The sequence below is a fragment of the Pelodiscus sinensis genome, chromosome 2 (genome assembly GCF_049634645.1).
Source record: "Pelodiscus sinensis isolate JC-2024 chromosome 2, ASM4963464v1, whole genome shotgun sequence".
In the NCBI taxonomy this organism is placed as follows: Eukaryota; Metazoa; Chordata; order Testudines; family Trionychidae; genus Pelodiscus; species Pelodiscus sinensis.
The window spans coordinates 145976125-146001513 of record NC_134712.1 but is presented as its reverse complement, the minus strand read 5'-3'; the positions used below and the strand labels follow the sequence as shown (position 1 = coordinate 146001513).

Genomic DNA, 25389 nt, shown 5'->3' with positions numbered 1-25389 from the left:
CTAGAATCTGGAGTCAAAAGCAAGATGAGAACAAGACAGAAGTAGGGCTGATAGCCAGATTCGTGTAAGGGCTGTGCAAAGAGCAGGACTGACAAGGATGGCACAGACTAAAGTTTGTATCATCAGCCATTGCTATTAGGCCAGGTCTCCATGCATCTGACGAAGTGGGCTTAACCCACAAAAGGTTATGCCCAAATAAATCTGTTAATCTTTAAGGTGCCACAGGACTCCTCATTGTTTTACTAGGCCAGGGAGAGAGCTAAGTGACACTTGGCAGTCTAACCTGTAGTTCTTCCTGTGAAGCCCTTAAATACCTGCCCAGAGAGTCACCAGGCCAGCTCCTGGCTTGTGGATTGGCTGGAGCCTAGTACAGGAATGATATATCATCACGTGTCTTAATCAGGCTCTAGTTCAGGGATGATTCATCACCTCACCCGTTCAGGCTCCCTAGCAGGCTATACGAATGTTGCTGAAGAAGACAGTACATAGCTAGTGGTCTAAGAGCATTAGGTTTGGAGTAGTTAGATACAGTATAACTGCTTGATCTCTCATCATTTGGCAAATCGTGTGTGTGTTGGTTGGCTTGAGATGACACTTTACAAACTGCTATCCAGTCTGCTCTGCATGGGCATGAAATATCACATAGCGTTTTGGAGAATAGCAGAAATTGGTTTTAGTGTAGTTGGCCAAATTTCTGCATGTTCTATCATAAATTCTGGGCTTTTTGAGACCCACCACCTCCTGTTACTTCTTATGTGGAAAGTAACTGCCATATTATAGCTAGGGAACAAACTCCTGGGGTCCTGTGATTACTGCAGAATCTCAGATAGCTTCTAACCCCCTCCACAAGAAAAGTTTGACAACTCACCTGACTTATGCAGCAACCTCAGCCCGAGTCTGCTAACAGTTTGAAACAATACCTCTGCATGGCTCCTTAATTCCAAGAATTACTTTTCTGCTCCCCTTCCCCCCCCCCACACACACACACTCCTCCCCAACTCCGCCAATAGCAGCCCAGCAGAGGACTGTGTGTATGGGAGGAAGAGAGGAGCACAGTAGACCTGGCCTGCTTACTTAGGCAGACACACCTGAGATGCATCCTTGCTGTTGCCTCGCCTACCTCTACCACTCTACCCCTCAGGTTCCCCATACATGCACACTTGTTATGGCCTGCTTCTTGTGACTCCAACCTAGCCTCAAAGACTTCCCATTAGGTCTATCCCACTACACACTTCCACATCTCAGATTTCCCCATCCTAATAGAGTCAGTCATCTGCTTCCTGGCTCTGGATACAGGCCACCTCCATGCTAGTAATGTAGAATCTATTGGGTATGCAATAGCATTGAAACCTACTGTTACTCAGACAAACCCAAACATTGTATCTTTGTCCCATCCATGTTATTATCTCCTTTTCCCCTTATTCTTGAACTGTTTTGACGGGCTATTTTCCCCCTCTTTTTCAAACCACACTGCATTTTAAGCAATTATAATTTGGAATAAATCAGACGGCAGTTCCCATTATATTTCCTTTACTTGATTTTAAAAACCTCGATGGTACCTAGCAAAATTCATCAAATCTGAGAGGGAAGAGTAATACAAGGGCTTGGATTAGGGCAGCAGAACTCTGTGAGAATTTTTTCAAAATGTCATCTCACTATGTGCTACTGCACAGATTAATAATCTTGGTCCACTAAACAACAAACAAACAAACAAGCAAACAAACTAGTGAATGAGAAAGTAATAAATTGTTCATTAAAAACAAACTGGAGAGCATCTGTGGTGAACTGCTGGACAGAGCAACAGTGTGTTCTCAACCTCTTCTTCCAGGGCACATCTCAAAAATTCTATATTCATTGTACTGACTCTCTACTCCAGCTCAACTGATGAAGTGGGTTTTACCTACAAAAGCTCATGATACTATATATTTGTGTTACTCTATGAGGTGCTACAGGACCACTCAATGATTTTAAAATTATAGACTAACATGGCTACCCCTCTGAGATTCTTATGAAGAAGTCTTTCTAAATTATAATCTTGCACTAACGTCTCTCTACAAATCAAGCCAGGTAATTATTAGAGGGGAAAAATAGTCCAGCCATGAGGTGTTTATTGTTTTTTAAGTCTGTTTTTAATTTTACAGGGATACTTTCCATTTGTGGAGTAAGACCTCCTTTGAATCTGAATTCAGTCCTTTGAAATTAAGAATTACCTCACCAGAAATGAGTCATACCCCAGCAGCCAGACAAACTGAATAGTTTTGCAGCAAACGACAATTGTAGCTCTCCAGAAAAACTATCACAACACAGCCACTGCATGTAAGGACGTTTGAAGGGTTGCTTGAATTTGTTGATAAATATGACTGAGTTCTTTCCTCCTCAGTTTCATTAAAATACACATAGCTGGCAGTGAAAAAGAAACTGAGCTCCAAGTCAGTTCTGTTCTCTTTACATTAGTTGGTGTGGCAAGAGTAATATGGTCATAAAATGTGGCGGGCATAGGTTATCCACAGGTAACCCCATAACACCACTGGCTGCTCTGCAGAATTTACCCAGCATAGCCACTAACGCAGCAGGGAGAAGTATTTGGCTTGGTGAAGGAGCAAAACATTGGAAAACATTCTACTTCTGAAGCGTAAGTATGTTGCCATTGACCATAAGCTACACCAAAGTAGGAGTGTAAATCAGTTTTACTCTGAGCACCATTACCTACCACTGTGTGCTCTGAGATCCAGTCCTAGAAGCAGGGAATTGAATGGAGAGAACAAATACAGAAAAGCCTGGAAGCTCACTATATTGTCAATGCTTTGGGAGTGGGAGGCTGGGAAATGTGTGGAGGCAGCTGACACATGAGTATAGGGCCTGGGATCTATAGGGGCTTGTCTTCATTTTCTGCAGAGCTCCATCTTAGAGGTAGATTTGATACCCAATCTCTTGCCAGTTCTGCAATACCTGAGTCTGCAGTTCTAGGGGAAGGATGTGGTGAAAGTGGGTTTTGGCAATTAAATTCTTCCATTGGGTGTATATTATGTGGGAAAGCAACATAGCGATATGGTGTAAATTAAGGAGCTGGATCACTTGTACTCACAACCTGGCAAAAAAAAAAAAAAAAAAAAAAAAGAGCTCTAAGGACAAGCTGCTGGCAAGAAGACAATGGCATGGCTGAACCTGATGAAATACTTCCTACCCAGCCAAGAGGTGATGTGGAGCATTAACCGTCGAGGCTCCAGGGTATTTTCCTGCAACTCCAACCTGTATCAGCCTGCCAGCTATGCAGAATGAACTGACAGGAGCATGTATAATGCCAATAGTCCAATCTACACTGATTGCCTAACCAATCACATGGACAATTCATGGGTCTTATCTTCAAAGGCCAGAATGAAGTTTGAAGTATCTCTTCTGCATTGCACTTTTCAAACTCATAATGCCTGCTGACTGAATGTTCTTAGTGCAAGGCACTTCATTAGCTCTGGAGAGCAGGCTATGCCCTTAACATCCAGGAGCCATGCATATTTACCCCTCTCTCATCTCCCTTTTCAATCCTTCCCAACCAGAATGCAGGATCATACAAAAGTTTTGGGGATTCGAGGGAGCAATCTGACACTGAACACTCTCCCTTCTCCCCTCCCATCCCGCCCCATGCCCTTCCAAAACAATTACCATGGAGACAGAGCAAACAGACCCTTTTGCACACAACCCTCAGTGGCCCTGTCAGAACGGGAACAACAAATAATACTGCACTTTGTGTCGAAGTCAAACTTTGATATCCATACCATGTGAATTCTTCAAAAGTTCACAAAACGAATCAACTCAGCACTAATCAGAATTTGGTTTTCCCTCCCATTTGATTTAAGTAATCTGACTTTCCATGTCACAGAGTAGGAAATTATTGGGGATATAACAATTCCACCCCAAGACTCTTAAAAGGATACTCATACTGTTCCCTATCCAGGTTTTCCCACAAAATGGTGGCTGGCAAGGATTACCATGGAGGTATGGGGCCTACCTGCAAGGATACATTAACCCTTTGCAGATGTACTGATATGTAGGGATTTCCTCGTGCGATTGTAAATTCCACTTCCTGACAGGAGAATCTGAAGGAGAGTCTCTGTGTTAAAACTCATGGAGTTTTTCTTTCCCAGATATTCCGTGTGATGTAAACATTAGCATAGTATGGCTCTGTATGATTAAGTTCTCTAAGGGTGTGTCTACACAGCACAGTTATTTTGAAATAACCATGTGAGTGTCTACACAGCAATTCCATTATTTCTAAATAAATTCAAAACAACAGACAGCTTATTCCAACTCTTATAAACCTCATTCCATGAGGAATAACACCTATACTGAAATAGCTATTTCAAAATAGCTGTACAGTGGACGCTCCACTGCTGCTGTTTCGAAATAGCGCCTCCCCAGGGCCATTCAAAATAATTACTCTCCAGTGCCTAGTGGGACTCTAAATCAAGGTAGCATGTCCATATTGGGGAAGCCTGCCTCGGACTAATTTTGAGGCTTCCCTGTAGGGTAGACGTGCTATTTCAAAATAAGCAATTTTAGAGTATTTCTTCCGCAATAGCTTATTTCGAAATAAGTGTGCAGAGTAGACGTACCCTAAGAAATTATTATTATAGTTTGTTAATTCTCTCAAGAAATCAGTGACTTTTCCAGACCAACAAAAATAGATAGTGGACAAGGCTTACAGGACACTTGCAAGGAATGAAAAATTTTTAAAATAAAATTTGCTGAAATATTTTAACACACTTTCAGGAATACTGTCAATTGCTCTAAAAGGTCAAAGACTGATTTTTGAGTCACAAATATGCACAGTGCTTACTCAGTGCTTGTCTATTACTGTGTCAGTTTTCCCTGCTCTCACATTGAAGTGTTGTGGGTAGAGTTGCCAGATGGTCTCAACAAAAATACTGGACACACTTGACATTACATCACAATCTTCATTACATCTTATTTAGAAAATCTGGACATTTATATTTTCTCAACTTGTTTCCCGAACAGATACTCAAATACTAGACCAGTGGTCCCCAACGTTGCGTGGCTGCCGGGCGCCCGGGGGCAGAGCCACTCACGTGCTGGGCACACGGGGGCGGGGCCACGCATGCGCCACGCACCCGGGGGTGGGGCCACCCACGAGCCATGCGCCCGGGGTCAGCACTGCGCATGTGCCGCGTGCCTGGGGCAGGGGCCGGCAATGCACCCCGGGCCGGCACTGCACCCCGGGCCGGCACCGCGCATGGGCCACGCGCCCAGGGCCGCCCACGAGCCACGCACCCCAGACCGGCACCACACATGTGCCCTGGGGCCGCCCACGTGCCCTGGGCCGGCCCTGCGCATGTGCCGCGCACCCAGGGGAGGGGCCACCCATGTGTCCCGCGCCTGGAGCCGGCACCATGCATGTGCCGCGCGCCGGGGGCGGGGCCAGCCCAGATGTTTCAGCGGGCGCACAGAAATCCCCCAGCAGGCGCCATGGCGCCCATGGACACCGCGTTGTGGACCACTGTACTAGACTGTCTGGTTCAAAACTAGACACCTGGCAACCCTAGTTGTGGGAGTTATAAGAATCCTCTCTAAAATGGTCACATATTAACATTGCTGAATAGATCTTAAAAGGCAACCGACCCTGGAGCACTTAGCAGGAATTTGCATCCCCTGCTCAGTCCTCCACAGTATATTTGAGGAGCCTGGAGATCTGGAGGAAACTGGTTCAGCATTTGGCAATACAGTAATTCCTCATTTAACACTATAGTTCAAACATTTTCAGAAATGCATCTAAGTGAAAACGTGCTATGCGGGGTCAATTTTTCCATTAAAAATAATGGAAAAGGTGGGGGTTGCGTTTCAGGTGGGGGTGGCAAAGTCAATTTTTTGTCGGTGCTGGGTTGTCAACGTCAACATTAGATATCTAGCAATACAAGTTACTGTGGTTTGTTAAAAACACAAAGATAAACATGCGAGTGAGCAGAGGAGTGCTGTGACCACATGTATTCAACTGCTTATTCGTATTACCGCTGTTTTCACCAACTTACACTGCCGTACGAAGTAGTCCACAACTTGATTATTTTCATGTTATTTTGGGGACGTTCGTGTTATTCAAAAAATGTTCCCTACAAAAAAATGGTCCTATTGGAAAAACGTGTTAAGTGAGCACATGTTAAATGAGTAATTACTGTACTAATGCTGCAAATAGTGGGTGGAGAAAACAAATCTTTTAACTGTTCAAGCCTGTATATTAATTCTGTTGAATGGGAGTCAGAGTTAAAGGAGATTACTTTGTCTTGCTTTTGTTGTATTATAGCTATGTCAATAGATCCAAAGAGTAAAGCCCTGCTAGGCAAATTGAATCAAAACATGAATATTTTGCTTCTAGAATGGCAGGAAGAGGTGTGCCGTTTTGGATTAAAAATAACAATAATAAATCTTAAATAATCATCCTGGCCCAGATCCTTAAAGGTATTTAGGCAGCTAAATCCCATTGAAATCATACCCTTGGGCATCAGGGCTCCAAGTCTCAAAGAAAACATGACCTGAATCTTTTGAACAATGTTCCCAGGAAGAGTATTAACTTTAAAAAAAAAATCAAACTTCTAACTGAAAAGGTTTTACCGTCCTTGGCGATAATTAATACCAAAGATTACTACAAATGGACAGATTATAGGAAAAGAATCTCTATTTGTCCCATTAACTTTGTGCAACTGACAGCACTTTGGCCCCAATCCTGCAATTTACTGAGTGGGGCTTGATTGTTTCATTACTGTCCATTTTTCAGTGATATGAGAGTGAAAAAAGCATTTTTTGAAACCCACGGTTGTAAAACATCTCAAATTGGCTATTGTAAGTCTTGAAATTACTTTTACAGTCATTTTGTTAAACTGACTAGATTGAAAGTTCCCAGTTTCCCTCGCTTTTATTTTTTTTCCCCCATTTCATTTTTAAATGAAAGAGTCCAGCCATTTGCAGAATCATGAGAAGCTGTTCCTGAGCAATTTCCATCCTACGTTGGTGCATATTGTGCTGAATCTCTCACATGAAAATTTGCTGTCCTGAAATTTCCAACAAATTTTAAACTCAAAGAGGCATGGCTCATTTGAATAAACTTTGGATTAGACAATAAAATCCCATATTTATTAAAAAGGCTTTTACCCTCCAGAGTCCTGTGAGACATCAAGATCATGTGACGTAGATCTGAAGCCGTCTGGTAATAATACACAAAGGAGCAAATTATGCCCCTGCAGCCACAGAGGCTCATTTGGCAGCAGAATTGCAGGAACTTTTGCCTTGAGAGTGCAAAATGCCTGGGGAGCTGAGGTAAGGGGACATCGCCCTTAGCCTCAGGGAGCAGTATTCTGTGGGGACTTTCTTTGGCATGTGAAAAGGGACAGAGCCAGGCTACCGCACCAGCCACTGTGCAACTCCAAAGCCATTTTGCAGCCTAGTGAGAGTGGTGTGTAGTGAGGAGAATTCTTTATTCCTATCGCCTGTACAACAAGTCAACATACCCCCTAGTATCCAAGCTGTGCATTGCTACTCAGGCTTATTGCATAGGTTTCATTTCACCACTGACTTATGCACATTAAAATGCAAGTTACTGCACCTTCATTCCTCCTTTATTTGACTGGAATGAATCTGGCACAGCATGGCTCAAAATACTGCCTAGATATCTTTGCACCAACCGTCACGTCATGGGTAGGCCATGTGGGAGAAAATTACTGATGACCTGAACAGATTTGTTGTGGGAAAATGCTCCAAAAGAGACCATATTAATGGTCACAGCCTGTTTCAGATACATTAATGGACCGGTGAAAAAAATTCTTTGTTTCAATGAAACATTGACTAGGCCCAACTCCCTGGCTCTTTTGCCCAAGCAGTGAAGAAGTAGATGCATAGGGTCTGCAATGAGCCCTACTGGGTTTAGTTTGGAGGTCTAGGCTGGGATTTCAAAAGGGAACAAGACCTAACTCCCTTAGGTGCTCTTTGAAAGTCCTAGCCTAGACTGAAACAGATTGTCGCTGATTTCCTAAGAGAAAAAAATGCAAGTTACTGTGGAAGAAAAGCAGCATGCAAATACTACACAGACTATAGAGATTAGAACTCTCTCTTTTTTTAAAGCTACCATATGTGCGCCATGGAGATGTATACGCTAACATGAGAAAAGACACAACTTTAAACCTCACATTATCATGCTTATAAATCTACAGACATCAATATCTATTGGAGTCTTTGACAGTGATTCAATATCTTTACAAATGGGTGTCCATGCACAGTAGTAACTACTGAACCAGAGACCCAAACACAAACTTGGTGTTAAAGTAGCCCATTGGCTCTCTAATTCCCATTGACCAGCCAGGGGTGAGCAAGGATCGATTGGCCCCTATGTTTCACTGTCCCATTAATATAATCCTTTTCCCAAGCTTTTGGGACCTTCTAACCTCTTTAGCGCTGCTGCCCCCTCCTCTTTGTAGTTTTCATGTAAGAGCTGGTGGGAAAGGGGGAAGACTGAAGGTCTGACTGGAGGACCGTTTCGAGATCTGGAAGGAATTTTTCCCTCCTGGACTGATCTGTTAGGTTTTCCCATCTTCCTCACAGAATAATGGAGGCATTGAAAGGGGCAGAGCTTGGAAGTGTAATATCAGAAATATACAGGAATGTTAATTCATCACATTGCAACTTGTAGCCAGCCTCCAGTATGGATAAAGGCTCAAAAAGCCCAGCTCCCAGATGGTAAACAAGACTCATGATTTCATTGGTGGACCGTGATCCTGTAAGAAGAGGAGACCTGAAGATTTTGTAGGTGTTCCTGTAGCCCCACACAGATGTGAGAGATGGGCCTATAGCCCCAGTCCTCAGTGTTAAATTAACATAGGTGTGGGCCTACCATTTAAATCCATCCCAGGGTCTGTCTTCTTCTGTGTCTCCTGATTAAGCCTCAGCTACTCCCTTGCCAATAAACTGAAGACCTCAAAACAACTCAATTAAATATGCTCAGAGAGCATGACACAGGTGAAGGATCTCTGAGGCTACCTGTACCACACTCAATGCATTTTTGGCAACCCCCCATTTCTGGCGTGGGTTTAGGAATAGGATGGCTGGAATATGTTCTCTTACTGTGATAATTAAGCTACTATCCAGAGTGTCTCACAATGATGAATGTCAACCTCAGAGCAAATGGTCAAAAGCAAGGCAGACACCCTAAACTGGTAATATATTCTATAATGGGATTTCACCAACCCCATAGCAAATGTGAATCTATTATATGCACGTGCACCTCTACTTGTTTCCCCTCAAAAGATTTTAGGAACCTTCAGCTGCTCAGATGAGCAAGTTAGCCAATATGCTGGGTTTTGTCCTGAGCAGCTATTGGACAAAATGCAGCACCAGGTACACTAATCCATTTAGAACAGCAAATGATAGGACAAGTCTTAGTTAGCAAATTTGTTCCACAGGTGTTATCAGATCTTTCAACTGTTTATATAGATTATCCTTATTAATTCTCTCCAAGTAAACTGGCTCTGTTTTGATAATGATAAGGAAGGATTTTAACAACTATGAAATCAGAACAGGCAGTATATTAACAAGTTGCACAGCTGCTAACACCCTGAAGACACTTATAAAGATATGAATTGACTTATTTAATTTAGACTGAAGTGCAATTTGACAATGTCCAAATGTTCACTTTGGAGATGGAACAAGATTAGAGGCATCTGCATTATCTGTATGAAATACTGTACAGTACTCTTTGCAGTCAAGCTTTACTGTAGTTGTTTCCTTTCTTGGAAGAGAAATGAAAGAAACAGACCATTCCTGTCAACATTGCCATCATTACAGCAGTGGATAATGAGCCTGTTTCACGCATATATAATTACTATTTACGTGCATTCTTTTCCACACCCACTGCATTGGCACACTGTAAGCAGAAATACAATCTGCCTACATATTTGAATTCCAGCAAGGTGGCCAATAGTCAATGCGAGTCAATAATCTGGAAGGCTCTCATTAGAACTGAGGGTTCACTAGGACAAAGTTTATGTCAACAACCTAGTAACAGCCATTCTGTATACCCAGATCCAAGGAAAAAAGACAAATATTTACTTTCTGTGAACTGTTGCTGAGCGTATTATTTACAGCAGGCCAGCACTGGGTAGCTTTGTTAATAATAAAACCCAGATGTTGATGAAAAAGCTTGAAAGCTCTTTAAAAGTAAGAGGACTCAGACCTAAAATATTTAGATACCGTATGTGGTTCCACATTTGCAAATCACTCCTTAAATAAGCCCATCTTCTTTTGCAGCAATGTCTCTGAAGTACTGTATACCACACTGAAAGGCCCAGGATATTTTGACATCTAGAAGAATGAATGCGGCTTTGTGAAGAAATGAGAGCAAGATGATTAAAAGGCTCCCAATGTTCAAGTTTTATCACGACTCAGATTCAGCATTCACAATCGGCAATTCCAAATCTGATGCCAAGATTGGGAATACATCACCATCCTAGAGGAGGCCAGGTTCTTTCACCTCCCATTGACTTCAAGAGCAGTAGAAGGTGCAGGCTTTGAGTAACCAACGCCACTTATTGACATCAAGCAGAAGGTAGGGGATGTCATTTTTCAATGGCGAAACAAGAGGCATTGTTATGACTTGGAAGCAGAAACTCTAACAATCTGCACCTAAATAGCTGGCAATGGCCAATGTAAGTGAATTGGCTCCATCACTTCTCCTTAATAGGCTCTTGACACATCTCTCGACAAATAGAATAGGGTACTATGTGGAGCAAAAATTCATCTAGTGCAGTTATCTAGGTTTCCACAATCTGACCAGCTCCACAATGGGTCTGATAACATTCAGTGGCCAATTCTGCCCGGCCCTTACAAGGGTCTGCAGTGGAAAGAGCAAATGATCTTGCTACCCCTTCTGAGCCCACTCTAGAGAGTGCTAGGATTTCTCCCACTCTGCTTCCTCTTGGGCACATATCACCCACCAGGGGACCAAGAGAGGGATGGGCCAGGGATGCCCCACTCATGTACTAACCAGCAGAGTGGGGCAGAAGGAGGTGAAAGGAAGTTTCAGTGTGCCTCTGAACATCAGGGCTTAGTCTGGACAGCACTATCTAGGGCCAGATAAATCATTCACTGCCAGATAGGTTTTTCCAAGAATTTGTAAACAGTGTATTTAATTAACTGCCAAATATTCCAACTTCAAGCACTCACTGAGATGCCTTACATACACTCTGTGTTATGAAACAGTTAAAAGGATCTACACTATCCCCTCGCACAAAAAAAACTCTACATTTTACTCACCCTTAGCTCCACGTACAATGAAAACGGTTCTGGAGATATAGTAACCAGATGCTCTGGTAGCTAAGTTAAGATAATGCACTGTGTCATGTGGGAAAACTTGCAATTGTGAAATGTAATGTATATTACAGCAAGTAATTCTTGTCTTACAGAGCACTTGGATTTTACTGTTGTATTAAAATCAGTTGCTTGAGTTTTAGGGATTTGATTAGGCCATTTAAGCAGAGTTCACAATGAGGGGGTACAGTGCCACCATGTCAGGAAGATCACTGCAGACTTTCTGGCATAGTAGGGCAAAATATTTCCTGCATCTCCTGGGCATGCACAGGCTGCATATCCACTGCAATATCTCTTTGAAGGGGATAGTACTCCCCCCATTGGTACAGTCCCACCTCCTCTCCACCCCTTTTTGGGATGACAAAAACCTCCATGGACATAAAGAGGGAGCATGAGCAGTGAGGAGTTATTCCTGCAGTCTCCAAAGCATAGAAGCCCAAACCCACAAGAGGTATTTTGTGGAGGTATTCTTAGCACTTCAGTGCCCACATTTTAGGTGGTCTAGCCAGCCCATGGAATCTACAAAGTCTGGATTAGAAGCCTAGGTCCTCTGTAAAATGCATAGAGACAAGTAGGTGTCTGAGTATGGAGCCAAAAACGTCAGTATGCTAGGCAGAGAGCCACCTAAGCTAGCCAATACCAGGTGCCAATGAGAGACCTGTGCCCTAAACCCTCACTGGGTCCTGGCTGGAGAGAAGAACCTAACTCACCTTGGAATTCAGAGCCTGGAATCCACAGCTGGGAACTCCTCTTCTGGAGTGAGTCACCTGTGTGGTTTCTTGCAAGAACAGTGGCAGTGCACAGCTAACTCCACACACTATGGCCAATTTCCCTTATTTTCTTTCACTCCGTAGTCAGGGCAACTCATCCAAGATCTGGCAGATCTTTGTTTAGTTCCACCCTCTGTCTGATGAGAAAGGATTTGCACTTGGGTTTCCCACTTATCAGGTGATGTGCTGCTAGGAATCAGGTCCTGGAGCAGAGCTAGTTTCCATGCAACCTCCTCAGCACAGCTGACCTGCTGCAGGCTGCCTGATTAACCACCCCTCCAAACTGCACTTCCTACTGCCCCTCTTTGCATCCAGCCTTGTCTCCGTCTTGCCCCCTGCCTTGAACTCCTTGCCTGATACCTTATTCCATTCACTTCCTGGCCTACAGCTTGATCCTGGGCTTTGGATTGTTCTTACTAAGGCTATATGGGAGGCCAATGCTATCCCCTAACAATTGTGCATGGTTAGCGTGCCTATTTGATTAGGCCCTGCAGGGAAGATTGTTGGGAGAACACCTATTTGTACCTCGTTTCAGAATCACACTGGAGCTTAGTGATAGAAATGTAGCCGTGTTAGTCTGGTGTAGCTGAAACAAAGAACAGGACTATGTAGCACTTTAAAGATTAACAAGATGGTTTATTAGGTGATGAGCTTTCGTGGGCCAGACCCACTTTCTCAGATCAAATAGTGGAAGAAAATTGTCACAACCATATATACCAAAGTATACACTTTAAAAAATGAACACATATGAAAAGGACAAATCAAATTTCAGAACAGAAGGGGGATGGGGAGGGGGAAGGTAAATGTCTGTGAGCTAATGATATTAGAGGTGATAATTGGGGAAGCTATCTTTGTAATGGGTAAGATGTCTTTGTTTAAGCTTAGGTGTAAAGTGTCAAATTTAAGCATGAATGACAGTTCAGAGGATTCTCTTTCAAGTGTAGTCTTAAAAGGTCTTTGAAGCAGGATGCAGGTAATCAAGTCGTTGAGACAATGTCCCTTCTGGTTGAAATGGCAAGAAACTGTTTTTCCTTTGTGATCCTGTCTAATATCTGTTTTGTGGGCATTGATCCTTTGGCGAAGTGTCTGAGATGTTTGTCCAATGTACATAGCAGACGGACACTGTCGGCACATGATAGCATAAATTATATTTCTGGATGAGCAGGAATATGTGTTCTTGATCTTATAACTCACTGGGTTAGGTCCAATAATGGTATCAGCAGAGTGAATATGTGGACAAAGCTGGCAGCGGGGTTTGTTGCAAGGGAAGGTACCAGGGTTGGTATTAGTGTGGTATGTCCTGTGGTTGTTGGTAAGAATCATCTTGAGGTTAGGTGGTTGTCTATAGGACATGAGTTAGGTATGAGATAGGCAGCAGGACTCCTGTCCAAGGCAGTAGTGTGTGTGCCTGGAGAAACAAACATGTAGGGTGGAGATTTTCAAAGTTGGGTTGCAGCCCACCCCCGGGTAAGCCGTTGGTGGGCTTTAAGACACTTTATCTGAGGCACAGAGCCTTGCAGCTCCTATTGATGGTGATTCGCTGTTTCCAGCCTCGGGGAACTGAAGGAAGCAGTGGCCCAACCCATGCTGCTTCCCGCAACTCCTCTTGGCTGGAAACAATGAACTGCAGCCAATGGGAGTTGCAAGGCTCCAGGGCTAGGGACACTTAGGCTATGTCTAGACTGCAGGCTTCTTTCGAAAGAGGCTCTTTCGAAAGCAACTTTCGAAAGAGCCTCTTTCAAAAGATCGCGTCTAGACTGCAGGCGGATCTTTCGAAAGAGAAATCCGCTTTTTCGAAAGAGAGCACCCAGCGAGTCTGGATGCTCTCTTTCGAAGACGGCCTCTTTACATTGAAGAACGCCTTCTTTCGAAAGAGAAACTTTCGAAAGAAGGCGTTCTTCCTCGTGAAACGAGGTTTACCGCCATCGAAAGAAAAGCCGCGTTCTTTCGAAATAATTTCGAAAGAACGCGGCTTGAGTCTGGACGCAGGGGAAGTTTTTTCGGGAAAAGGCTACTTTTCCCGAAAAAACCCCTGAGTCTGGACACGGCCCTAGATAAATAAAGCATCTCATGTCCCACCTGCGGCTTACCCAGACAGGCCCACAACCCAACTTTGAAAACCCCTGATCTACCGTAAAAATGTCAGCACTGAGTGATGAGCACTTACAGAGACAGGCAGCACCAAGTGAGGGTTTTGAGGCTCAGTGACACCTTAATTTTTAACTTAGGCACTAATATGGGAGGTTGGGATCTTAAGTCTTTTTGTGGATCTGGGTCAGAGGCTGCAACTTTATTTGGACCTTACATGGGTCATGCAAATAGAGAAGACAACTTACACTCCCCACCTATGTGCACTTTCCTGTGTGAATCTGCATAAGGTCCAGGCATAAGCTGGCTGATGAAGTACCAGGACAGGACCGACCCATTACTTGTATCATGAAAGTATGACCTATTTATCCTCCTGCTTACTGATGCTACCAAACAATGCTCCGTATCTTGTTTACAAGATATGTGGAGACTCTCACAGTTTACATCTTCCCAGATTAACAAGAATAGTTGTATGGGGCTTATTCTGTCACTCTTCCTCTGCACACACACAGGTAACTCTATTGCACTGGGCTCTAAACTACTGATTCCAACCTCAAATAGATGGACAGGGAATGTTAATATTTCCAAACTTTACCTGCCTACATCTCCTTGTGTAGAATCACTTGATAAAGACTAATTTATAGCAAAGAAAAAAATACACATTTACAATAACAACATGTACAAATCACTGCCAAGAAATAAGCTATAACACAGAAGGTTGTAAAATAAAGTACTTGAGGCAGGACCAAATTGTGGCTCTAAATCATGATCGGCTGGTAGGGAGAGAGAACGAGAGAGCGCAAGGAGAAGCCAAGTAACAGTAGGAAGCAATACCCAGATAATCAAAGGCTAGGAGGAACCAGGAAATCAGTAATGCTGAAAGAGACTTGTAGACATAGTCTGCTAAGAGTTTATTAGTGTTTAGGAAATGGGAACATTAAAGAGAATAAAAGTCAGGCAAATATATTTCTTGGGTTGAGTACCCATGGGAATTGTGTCAGCAGTAGCAGCTAGTTAGAAAGCTTAAAAATTGACAGAATTCTAATCTCCTCTCAGAAACAAGCAGTTAAACCACACATGGGAAAATGTGCATTTATCCGGATGATTACTGAATTACTTGCAAGAACTCTCTATGTATTAATGGGAAATAGTTTCCAGCAGTTTATGGAACTGCTATTATATCTCAGCATACCATTTTGTACAAATATATTTATTACTTGATCCTTATCTGTGCAACAAAGGAGATAACCAGTCAAAGAGCCATGGAAGCAATACTGAAAGAGGCTGAATACTCTGAACTCACATTCAAGTCAGTTGTACGTAGGTGAAGACAACCAGCGTCTTACAAGACTGAATGTAATTTATATTATTTACTGCTCTGTGTCTGGTGGCTAGATCTATGTGTTGCAAGAACTTCATGGTTGGGTTATTAATTCAGTTAATACTATGCCAGCCTTCTCTCTGCAGAGCAGCTTGGGACCAGGAGAGAAGTCTCTCTCCATAGTCACTGCAGCTCCAGCAGGCAGAGCTAGGGGAAAGGTCCCTGTTCCCCAGCTAGGGCAAGTCCAGGTCCATCTGCCCACTGAACTCCCCAGCCAGAGGGTACGTCTAGACTGAAGAGTTTTTCTGGGATACCGGAGGTATCCACAGAACGTGTCTGCTTTTCTGAAAAAAAAATTCGGAAAAGCAGACACGTTTTTTCAGCATCCCTGTAAATCTCATTCTACAAGAAAGAAGGGATGTCCCCAAAGAGGCTTTTTTCCCAACATTTGACCCAGAGTAGATGGGCCAAATGTCGGAAAAGTCTCTTTTGGAAGAAAAGCAGGAAAAAATATGCAAATTGCGCTTTGCAATTTGTGCATCTTTTTCTCACTTTTCTTTGTAGTCTAGACACAGCCAGAGTGAGGAATGGAGCAAACTGTGGACTTTCCCCTCACACTCTGACAAAGGAGAACAGCCAGCAATGTTTCCATATGAATTTGGGGGGGCACCCTCCTAAAGGCATCTGGGGAGGCCTGGGGCAGGGGAAGTCCTGGAATGGTGAGGGATGCACCCCCAGCCAGCCCCTTTCATTAGCCTGGTAATTCTGTCACTTTTCTGCATGGTTTTATGCATCATGGTATGCGGGGGGAGGGGAGGGGCAAACTCCCCTCCCTAGCACAACCAAACCCTGACCTTGCTTTAAGTTATGATCAGAGGAAGCAGCATACCAAATTTGGTGGTCCTAGCTCTTATTGTTTAGGAGGAGTTCTTCAACAAACAGACGGACAGATGGACAGACAGACTTGCTCTCGCTCGCTCACAGATAAACAAATTCTCTCAAATATATGGTAGATTATGAATGTATGACCCCTATAGCCATGACCACATATAGATTTCTATTTATGTTTCATGTCCTATGTGTCTTCATCTGACTGTCCAGTCCAGGATAAACATTTTAATTATTGTATTGCTGCATTTAGCTTTACACGAGAAATAAATCTTCATACGATGCTTTAAGTTTGATCCAAATAGTATATGAAACATACTCTGTACCAACAGAAAATGAAATACATGTAATAAGAACATAAGAATGGCCATACCAGGTCAGCCCAAAGGTCCATCTAGCCCACTATCCTGTCTTCCGACCGTGGCCAATACCAAGTGCCCCAGAGGGAACAAACAGAACAGGTAATCATCAAGTGATCCATCCCCTCTTTCTCCTAGTTTGTTCCCAACTGTAGCATTCATAAATTACATGTGGTTCAGAAACCTATCATACTTGCCCAATATGTAAAAAATCTTGCAGTTAGCATTTGCTGACATGGGCATACCTCCCAGTGAAATGAAAGGCATAACTAGCTGCAGTTTTTGCTGTGACATTGCCACACACTGGGCGGCATGCCTCAGTTGGAAAAAAGAAATAAAGGGAAAAGATTTTGAAGAATACTCAGATCTCTAATCTCCAGTTTGTATTTTTCTATGCAGTACTTTTTTAATGCTCCCGTTACCTTAGAACGTAGGTGCTGCTTACAAAATTAAGATCCAGAATTAATTCTGTTTGAAGGAGGAGTTAAACTCTTATCATCTGTGCTGCAAAACTAACATTTCAGTCTGTTTGCTTTTTCTCCAATAGCATGTAAACTTCTAAATCAATACAGTATCTTTTAAAATATGCTGAAAGGTGATATCTATATAAACTGTAAGGCTGGTATCGACCATATTACAGAGCTCACATTATATACATATAGAAAGGGATTGTCATTCACAAAAGTAAATGGGTTAGATTTTCATTTCAGCTTGTTAGACAAAAAAACAAAAACAAAACTGAAGAGCTCTGAAAGGAACAATATTCTCAAGCATTCTGGAGCACAAGTTCATATATACCCAGAAGCAGCATCACAGAATGCCTTTGAAATCACTAAGCACTTGTTCCAGTTAGCACCAGAATGTCAGATTTATCCCCATCTAACTGCTTCCTACTACCCTTCTGCATCTCTGTAAATCCAAGTGTAATTTATATACACCATATAACACATGAAGTGATTTTTCTCTTATTGCACTCTCAGTGTCAAGAGAGCACATCATATGCTCGCTTACATTTTGGGAACAATTTATTTATTTTAGCCTCCCCCACCATTACAGAATGAATGGAAATGTAAGCTCTTAACTTGCAGCAACCTCTCCAAGTAAAGCTGAGAACAGCAGTCAGCAAATAAATTAGAAATGTAAAATGCACAACTATTTTCCACATTAGGAATGTGACTTTCAAAAGAAACCCTTATCCTCAATTTTAAAAAGTGATCTGAGGCGTTTCTTACCTTCTATGACCTGAGCCGTTAAAACAACAGGGAGAAATGAACCCCAGAACAGTAGTAGCAAATTCCAGGGCCACCAGCAATGCCTGGAGCACATTTGCCAAGAAGGAGAAAAAAAAGAGAAAAAAATAAGACTAAAAGTTAAAGGCAGAAATTCAATAAAAAGTAAAAAGTTAGCATTCTTACCTTGAGAGCATTTTTTAAAAGTTTGTTGAAAGACCTTAAGTGGGGAAAATGTTCAGTGATCATGAATTTTTACTTCTGAAAAGAAAAAGTTAACAAAAATTGGAATCTGTTGTCTCCTCCAACGTTCAGACATGAGTGAAACAAAGGCAGCTCTCAAGCTCTCTCAGTGACTCATTGCAATGAGTGCTCCAACTGAAATTTGACTCCTTCTAGATTTTCCTTTCAGACCACTGCCTTAAACTCCTTAACCTTATTCCCTACCTTATTAATGGAGACCCACTTTTGCTGCACCTCCTGTCATTGCTGTCATTTTCCAGTCTTGCATCTAACTACAGAATACATACTCTAACAAATACTGATAGAGTTTCCCCACTCCCTCTCCATCACCTCCACTCCCTTACCCAATAACTTCCAACATCCTTCCATCTAATATAGACAAAACTGTGTATCTCTGTATAGTATTTAACATTTCTCCAAACAGAAAGATTAGCCAAGCTATAAATTAAGCACATTTTAAAGTAATGAATAAAAGAAGGAAGACACACCACCCCCAATCAACTGCAGTATATGTCCAAGTTAACAAGGACGTAAGTGGTACAGTCATCGCAGAGAAATTTCTAATCACATTCTTATCTCTGGCATGTCCTACATTTATAAAAATTCCCTTTTATAAAAATGTACACCCTTAATGTGAATTCAGAGATGATGTCTATATTAATGCCTCTACATATATGTGTATATAGTTATATAATGACTTATAGCCAAGGGTTTTTAAGTTTCCATTAAAAGTGTGAATTTGCCACACCCATCTGACTTTCTGAAAAATGCTTTTTCCACACACCGTTCCTTATGCATAGATCCTCCCCAAAGAAAAATTCTTTGAAAAAAAGGTGGAGGTTAATCAAACAAACTTTTTCCAAATTATAAAACTTTCTTTAGATGAAATTAAGTGCTGTGTATTCTAAACCTTAACGACTTACTAGACATTAATAATTTTAGTTTTTAAATTACCACTCTGCTGGAATAAGCAGAAATTCACACTTATGCTTCCAATAACAACCTCATCACCACTCCCTTAATCCAGACTTCACTTAGGCCATGTCTATACTGGGGGATTATTTCAAATTTACTAAATTTGACTTCTGGGCACCCGATTTTACAAATTCAAAGTTCTGTGCCCTCACTACAGGGAAGAATCAAACGTAGTCTGAGGCAGCCTCCGTTAATGTGGATGCACTACCTCGGACTCAGGGCCCCCAGAAGTATTCTGGGGAGTTTCAGGCGGCTTCCTGGAGGCAAATTATTAGCAGCACTGGAGCAACCACACTAACGTTATTTCAGACTTACAAGTTCGGGAATAGCACTACTGTATTTGTTATGAAAAGCAGGACTACAGAGTTTGAATTCCACAGACTCTTATTCTGGAATAACGGGGTTGGTAGTGTGCATTGACAAGAGAAACATCCACCAAGAAAGATTTATTTTTCTGTCTATGTTTCCATTACAGGCCACACACTCCCTCTTACTTTGTATTCAGCCTTAACATGAGCTTAGAGATCACATCTCCCTGGATCCATGATGCTACATTGGCCTGGAGGGAGCACATCCACCTTTCCTGTTAGATTACTGACACTACCTTTCTGTCGTCTGTATTTCCCACTGTTCCTGCCACCGGGAGTGCTGCAGTAGTGCTTCTCTCTGCTATCCATGGGTTAATATTGCTTTTAAAAAGTTAGATACTGTATAGGAGCATGGGTCAGCTGCTCGGTTTTGCAATATCTTTTTGGCAGTAGCTAATAGGAATTATTGTTAGTGTTATTATGCTTTTTTAAATCCTTCTTTACCAATAAAAAAGAGTTTATGTCTTTCCTAATATACAAACTTTTTCTTTCCCATGAGGAAAGACTACCTGAAAAATCTCCCCCATTGTGGTGCATACTTTTGTCTAGTATAAGTGAATTATACAACTCTACCATACTGAGTGCATCAAGTATGGCATCTCTATATCTGCATTATGTTTCTTGCATATGATGAGTACAGACTGAACCTCTCTGATTCAGCACCAGTTAGGTTTGGAGGATGTCAAACTAGAGAATTTGCCAGGCCACTGGAAATTAATATTGTCTAGCGCCAGTACCAACGCTTCCACTGTTTACTGGGCTTTTAGAGGACATTTGGGGTAAATTAGAGCTAATTAACAGCACAGAACACTGAGATCTAAGACTGATGACCAGGGCTCGACAAATAATGTAATCTACTCGCCCATGGCAAGTAGATTACAACCCAGAAGAGCCGGCACAGAGCGATCTGCGCATGCGCAGAGCACAGAACCGCGCAAAACCGCGCAGCTGGCGAGCCCTGCTGATGACTATAAATAAACTTTATGGAATGATGGGAGACTTGGTCTGCCAGACCGCAGATGTTGTTGGACCAGAGAGTGCTGGACTAGAGAGGTTCAATCTGTAAAACTAAGTGAAAAGTATTAAAGATTTGGAAAGATGTATATTCTATATACTCATGCTCAGGGCTCACTGAACCGCGGTGAGCCCCGCTCGCCAGCCACGCTGTCCGGCGATCTGCGCATGCGCAGATCACCTGAACCCGGCTCTTCTGGGTTACAATCTACTTGCCACGGGTGAGTAGATTGTATAATTTGTCAAGCCCTGCTCATGCTAGACTGATCTCAACTATTTACTAAATATTGTCATTTATTATAAAAGTGTGTGTTGCTTTATATATTTCTCCTTTTCTCTGCCATTATTGGTATAATCAGACTTTTTGCCACTTTTAGTCAATTGGATAGGTAATTTCTTTTTGAAATATGCTATAATAAAAATTGTCCCTAATACGTTATCATTGTTGGCTGTGGCCCCATGGGTTTTTCTTTTATGAAACATTTGGACAGGGAAATGAACAATTAAATAAAGTTGACAGCATGACACAGAACATTTTGCTTGACATTTGTTATGCCTCTCCGTATCTGTAAACTGCTTGGCATAAAGAAAGGGGAAGCCATCATGAATGGTATACATTCAGAAGGGCAAAACAAAAATAGGCAGATTCTGTGACAAACTGTATTTGAAGAATCTCCATTTCAGGAAAGAGTAGAATCAGCACAAATGATTGAGTTCTCTTTACTTTATTAAGTTCTCCGCATCTCCTACTTCTGTTAAATCGGACAATTTCAAATCAAGTGGTTGAGAGATTAGAACATTTATTATCTGGCATTAATAACCAATCTATTTTGTAAGGTAATATCCAAGATGCCAGGAGGTTATTTTACAGAAAGTCTATACACAGGGAATATGCAGATCCATTTCTTACATAACAGCAGCCTAGTTCATGTTGATGAACTACATGAAATATTACTGAGAACACCTTTAATTTCTGCTATACATGTGAAAGTGGATGTCTAACCAATGCTGATTATTTTTAGAGATGCCAGGTACGGAAAAGTGAATGTAATATGAGTGAAGAATCCTTTACAAGGTGACAATGGAGAAGTCAGTAAGCTACTCGTATTTACAATCGCCTTCCTCTAGGAGCTTGATTTCTTGCAGTTTTTGGATTCTATAGTGGTCTCCATGACTATGAAATATTAATAGTTCTTCTGAGTTTCTCAGTCTTCCCTGAGGACAATGAGCCAAATCTACGTGTCCACACAGTTTTAGTCTGGCCATTTTTCACTTCCATTTTAAGCCCAGCAGGAATTCATTGTTCAGAGCAGGATATAGATTGCTTTCCTTCCATTCTTTCTCAAAGTCCAATCTCTATTAGATTTTTCCTGCTGCCTTGGCTCTCCAGGTCTTGCAGTTTGTCAGGCAATACTTTTATTTACTCTGTTGATTATCTGTCTCTTTTAACCAATCTGTTTCCATCTCTGAGCCAGCACCCTTAATGCTGCCATTGCTTATTTCCCCAATGTATTGTCCACTAGAAGATTTATCTGGCATTGCTTGTGTCCTTAAATCATTACTCTGGGGAGAGGCTGGAGATGAGGGGTTCAGTATGCAGGCTTCCCTGGGGAGAGAGGACTACCCCAGCCCTCTCTCATCACAGCAGTTTGGAGCCAGGTGAGAAGCACCTGTCCATGGCTGCTGCAGCTGCACACAGACACATGGACAAACAGACTCACAGACAAACTCTCTGAAATATATGCAGATGGCTGTCCCTTTCTCCACCTCTGCCTCCTGCTGGCCCAATGGGGTTATAGCTGTCCTGATCTCCATCTCTGGCATCTTGCTGCCTCCCTGTGGTCATTCTGCAGTATAACTGTCCTTCCTACCAGACCACTCCCTTTCCATTTTATGAGAAAATCAAATCCAAGGCACCTCCCATTGTCCTGACAAACCAAACCCTTACTTTGCTTTGAATTATGATAAGAGGAAGCTGCACACCAAATTTAGTGGTCCTAGCTCTTGCCATTCAGGAAGACTTCATGAACAAATTGGACTCACAGACAGATGGACAGACATGCAGAAGCACATTTCTAAAATATATAGTAAGATTTTAGCTTTCAGTTTGGGAAACTTTGAGTCCAGAATAGTTGAACAGTGTCTGGTAATTTCTGCTCTGACTGTCCTGTAAGGCAAACAACTCATTATCAGTGTTGGCTTATCCATATAATGCAGTTACCAGTTTTGAGTCCCTAATGTTGCAACTGGTTCTGCACAGAGACACCTGTTACTTGGACAGAGCCCTATAAGCATCAGGATCTTCCTACACAGACTTTATTGCAGAATTGAGGTTCTGTGATGTTTTCTTTTTGAGTGTGTGCACGACATTATCTGTTTTGCCCAAACTTCTGACAATGACCTATTCCTGCCACTGCCAAAGTGCAAATAATTCACACTAACAGAGAAAAAAAGGGAGGGTGGATGGGAACACACAGTTACTCAGCTTCTTGCTACTGTTGTTCTTCCAGATGTGTTTAAAAGTCTCAGGGGTAGCCATATTAATTTGTAACTCAAATAAATAAATAAATAAATAAATAAATAAAAAGCTGAAAAAACGAGTGGTTCTATAGCACCGTAAGGTGTGTCTAGACTACACCTCTCTGTTGACAAAGAGATGTAAATTAGGCACATCACAATTGCTAATGAAGCAGGGATTTAAATATCCTGTGCTTCATTAGCATAAACATGGCCACCGCTTTTTTCTAAATGGAGCTTTTTTGAAAAAATGGCAGTCAACGCAGATCTGTCAAAAATAAACCCTTTTTCGAAAGATCCTGTAAACCTCATTTTTTGAGGAATACGGGATCTGTCGAAAAAGGGTTTATTTTCGACAGATTCATGTCTAGACTGCTGTTTTGTTTTTTGTTTTTTTCGAAAAAGCTCCGTTTAGAAAAAAGCAGAAGCCATGTTAATGCTAATGAAGCATGGGATATTTAAATCCCTGCTTCATTAGAAATTTTGATGTGCCTAATCTACATCTCACTGTCGACAGAGAGGTGTAGTCTAGACATTCCCTTAAAGACTGACAAAAATATAGATAGTACCATGAACTTTCATGGCCACATCTGAAGAAGAGTGTTGTGTCCACAAAAGCTCATGATACTATCTATATATTTTTTTGTTATTCTTTAAGGTGCCACAGATCTACTTGTTTAAGGTTTTTTTTTTCCAGATGTATTGTTCATGTCCCTTCCAATCAGGTGCGTACACGCACATATGCACCACAGACAGAAGATTTTTCTCCACCAGCTAGCCATTGGGTTGGCCTGGGTACCCCGTGGAGGTGTACCTTTATGATACCCAATATAGAGTTCTGCTGACCCACCCGCTCCATTTTGCCAATGATGAGTGGCCATTTCAGACTCCAGTTTGCCCCTGGGGTAGGGGCTAAATGACAACTGGGTCACTGAGGCAAGGTAGGTAATCAAAGGTGAGTCACCTACCTACAGGGGGCACTCCAGGGTTGGGAGAGCTAATTCCCAGATAAACTAGCAGGAGTTGCCATGCTGGTGACTGCTCAAACCATTTCAGTGAGGTAGGTGGCGCTCAGAGGGTTTCCTGTTGCCAAGGGGGATTTGTTTGACCCGGTCCAAGCAGGAAAGCTCTGCTGGGTTCAACCCTATTGGCCCAACGTGCCCTTTCCTCATGGCATTCTGGGGTCCTCCTCTCCCAGGAAATCCCAGTTCCTTATTCCTACCTTGCCTCAGTGACCCACTGCGAATCATCATCTAGCCCCTGCCTCAGGGACAAACTGGAGTCTGAAATACTCATTGGCAAAGAGGTGTGGACCTGCTGTCTTCTACTGTCCTGGCTGCTTCCCTGCAGCCTCCCCACAAACCTCTGAATATAACCTGCAGCCTGGGAGATAGGTCAGGCCAGAACTTCCCACCTCTGCCTGCCTTTCCCCAGGTATTCTCTGTAGCTTCCCAGTCAGCCAGGTCCCCACAAATGGAGCAAGAGTCTGAACTCCTCTCTGTCACTGGCTCTGCCTTTTATAGGGCCCAGCCTGAGCCTGATTGGCTGATTGCTTTCTGCCCTAATTGGCCAGGGTTGCAGAAGCTTCTTCTAGCTAGTTTATAAGCCTCTGCTGGAGTGGGCTATTGCGCCACTATAGACCCAGCCTCGGGAATTACCAGGGGAGAGGCTGGTGCAGGATGACAGCAGCAGTTGGGCCCCTCCCAAACTCTGTAGCAGCAGGAGCCATGGGGAAGCAGAACAAAGCGGAGCAATTTAAAGACAAACATGAGAACATAAGAACAGCCATAGTGGGTCAGACCAAAGGTCCATCTAGCTCAGTATCCTATCAGCCAAAAGTGTCCAATACCAGATGCCCCAGAGGGAGGGAACACAACAGGTAATCCTCCCATGATCCCTCCCCTGTCTCCCACTTCCAGAGAAACCCATTCCTGCCCATCCTGGCTAATAGCCATGGATGGACCTAACTTCCATGAATCTATCTAGCTCTTTTTTGAACCCTGTTAAAGTTCTAGCCTTCATCACATCCTCTGGCAAGCAGATTGCATATACACGTGGGAAATGAATTAAAAGTACAACAGCAGCTTTACTCTGGCATGTCCTAACTTTAGAGGGCTTGACTTTGCCACCTTTTTATTCTTTGTAGGGGAGGAGGGAATGTAATTTCCTAAATGGTTTTGAAAGCAAGCTGGAAAACAAATTCCATCATGTGGAACAATAGTGACCCCAACATTAGGATGTTTAAATCCCCAGCACAGTCTT

The 25389-nt window shown here is 42.5% G+C and overlaps 1 protein-coding gene and 1 long non-coding RNA gene across 4 annotated transcripts in view; one reads left to right on the top strand and one right to left on the bottom strand.

The window, feature by feature from the left end:
- COL15A1 (collagen type XV alpha 1 chain) overlaps positions 1-18500 on the bottom strand; it is a 275709-nt gene extending 257209 nt beyond the window's left edge. The window contains exons 1-2 of one of the 3 annotated variants that reach the window (XM_075921580.1): positions 18197-18500; positions 18014-18096 (exon numbers count right to left, since the gene is read on the bottom strand). In XM_075921580.1, the coding sequence (XP_075777695.1) occupies positions 18014-18096; positions 18197-18207 (94 nt within the window). In that variant the 5' untranslated portion in view covers positions 18208-18500. The remainder of the gene's footprint in view (positions 1-18013; positions 18097-18196) is intronic. The other 2 variants (XM_075921581.1, XM_075921579.1) reach the window with 2 other exon arrangements.
- Positions 10131-25389, top strand: part of LOC142827232 (uncharacterized) — a 28104-nt gene continuing 12845 nt past the window's right edge. The window contains exons 1-2 of the long non-coding RNA XR_012901826.1: positions 10131-10206; positions 10297-10594. This is a non-coding gene — a long non-coding RNA (uncharacterized LOC142827232). The remainder of the gene's footprint in view (positions 10207-10296; positions 10595-25389) is intronic.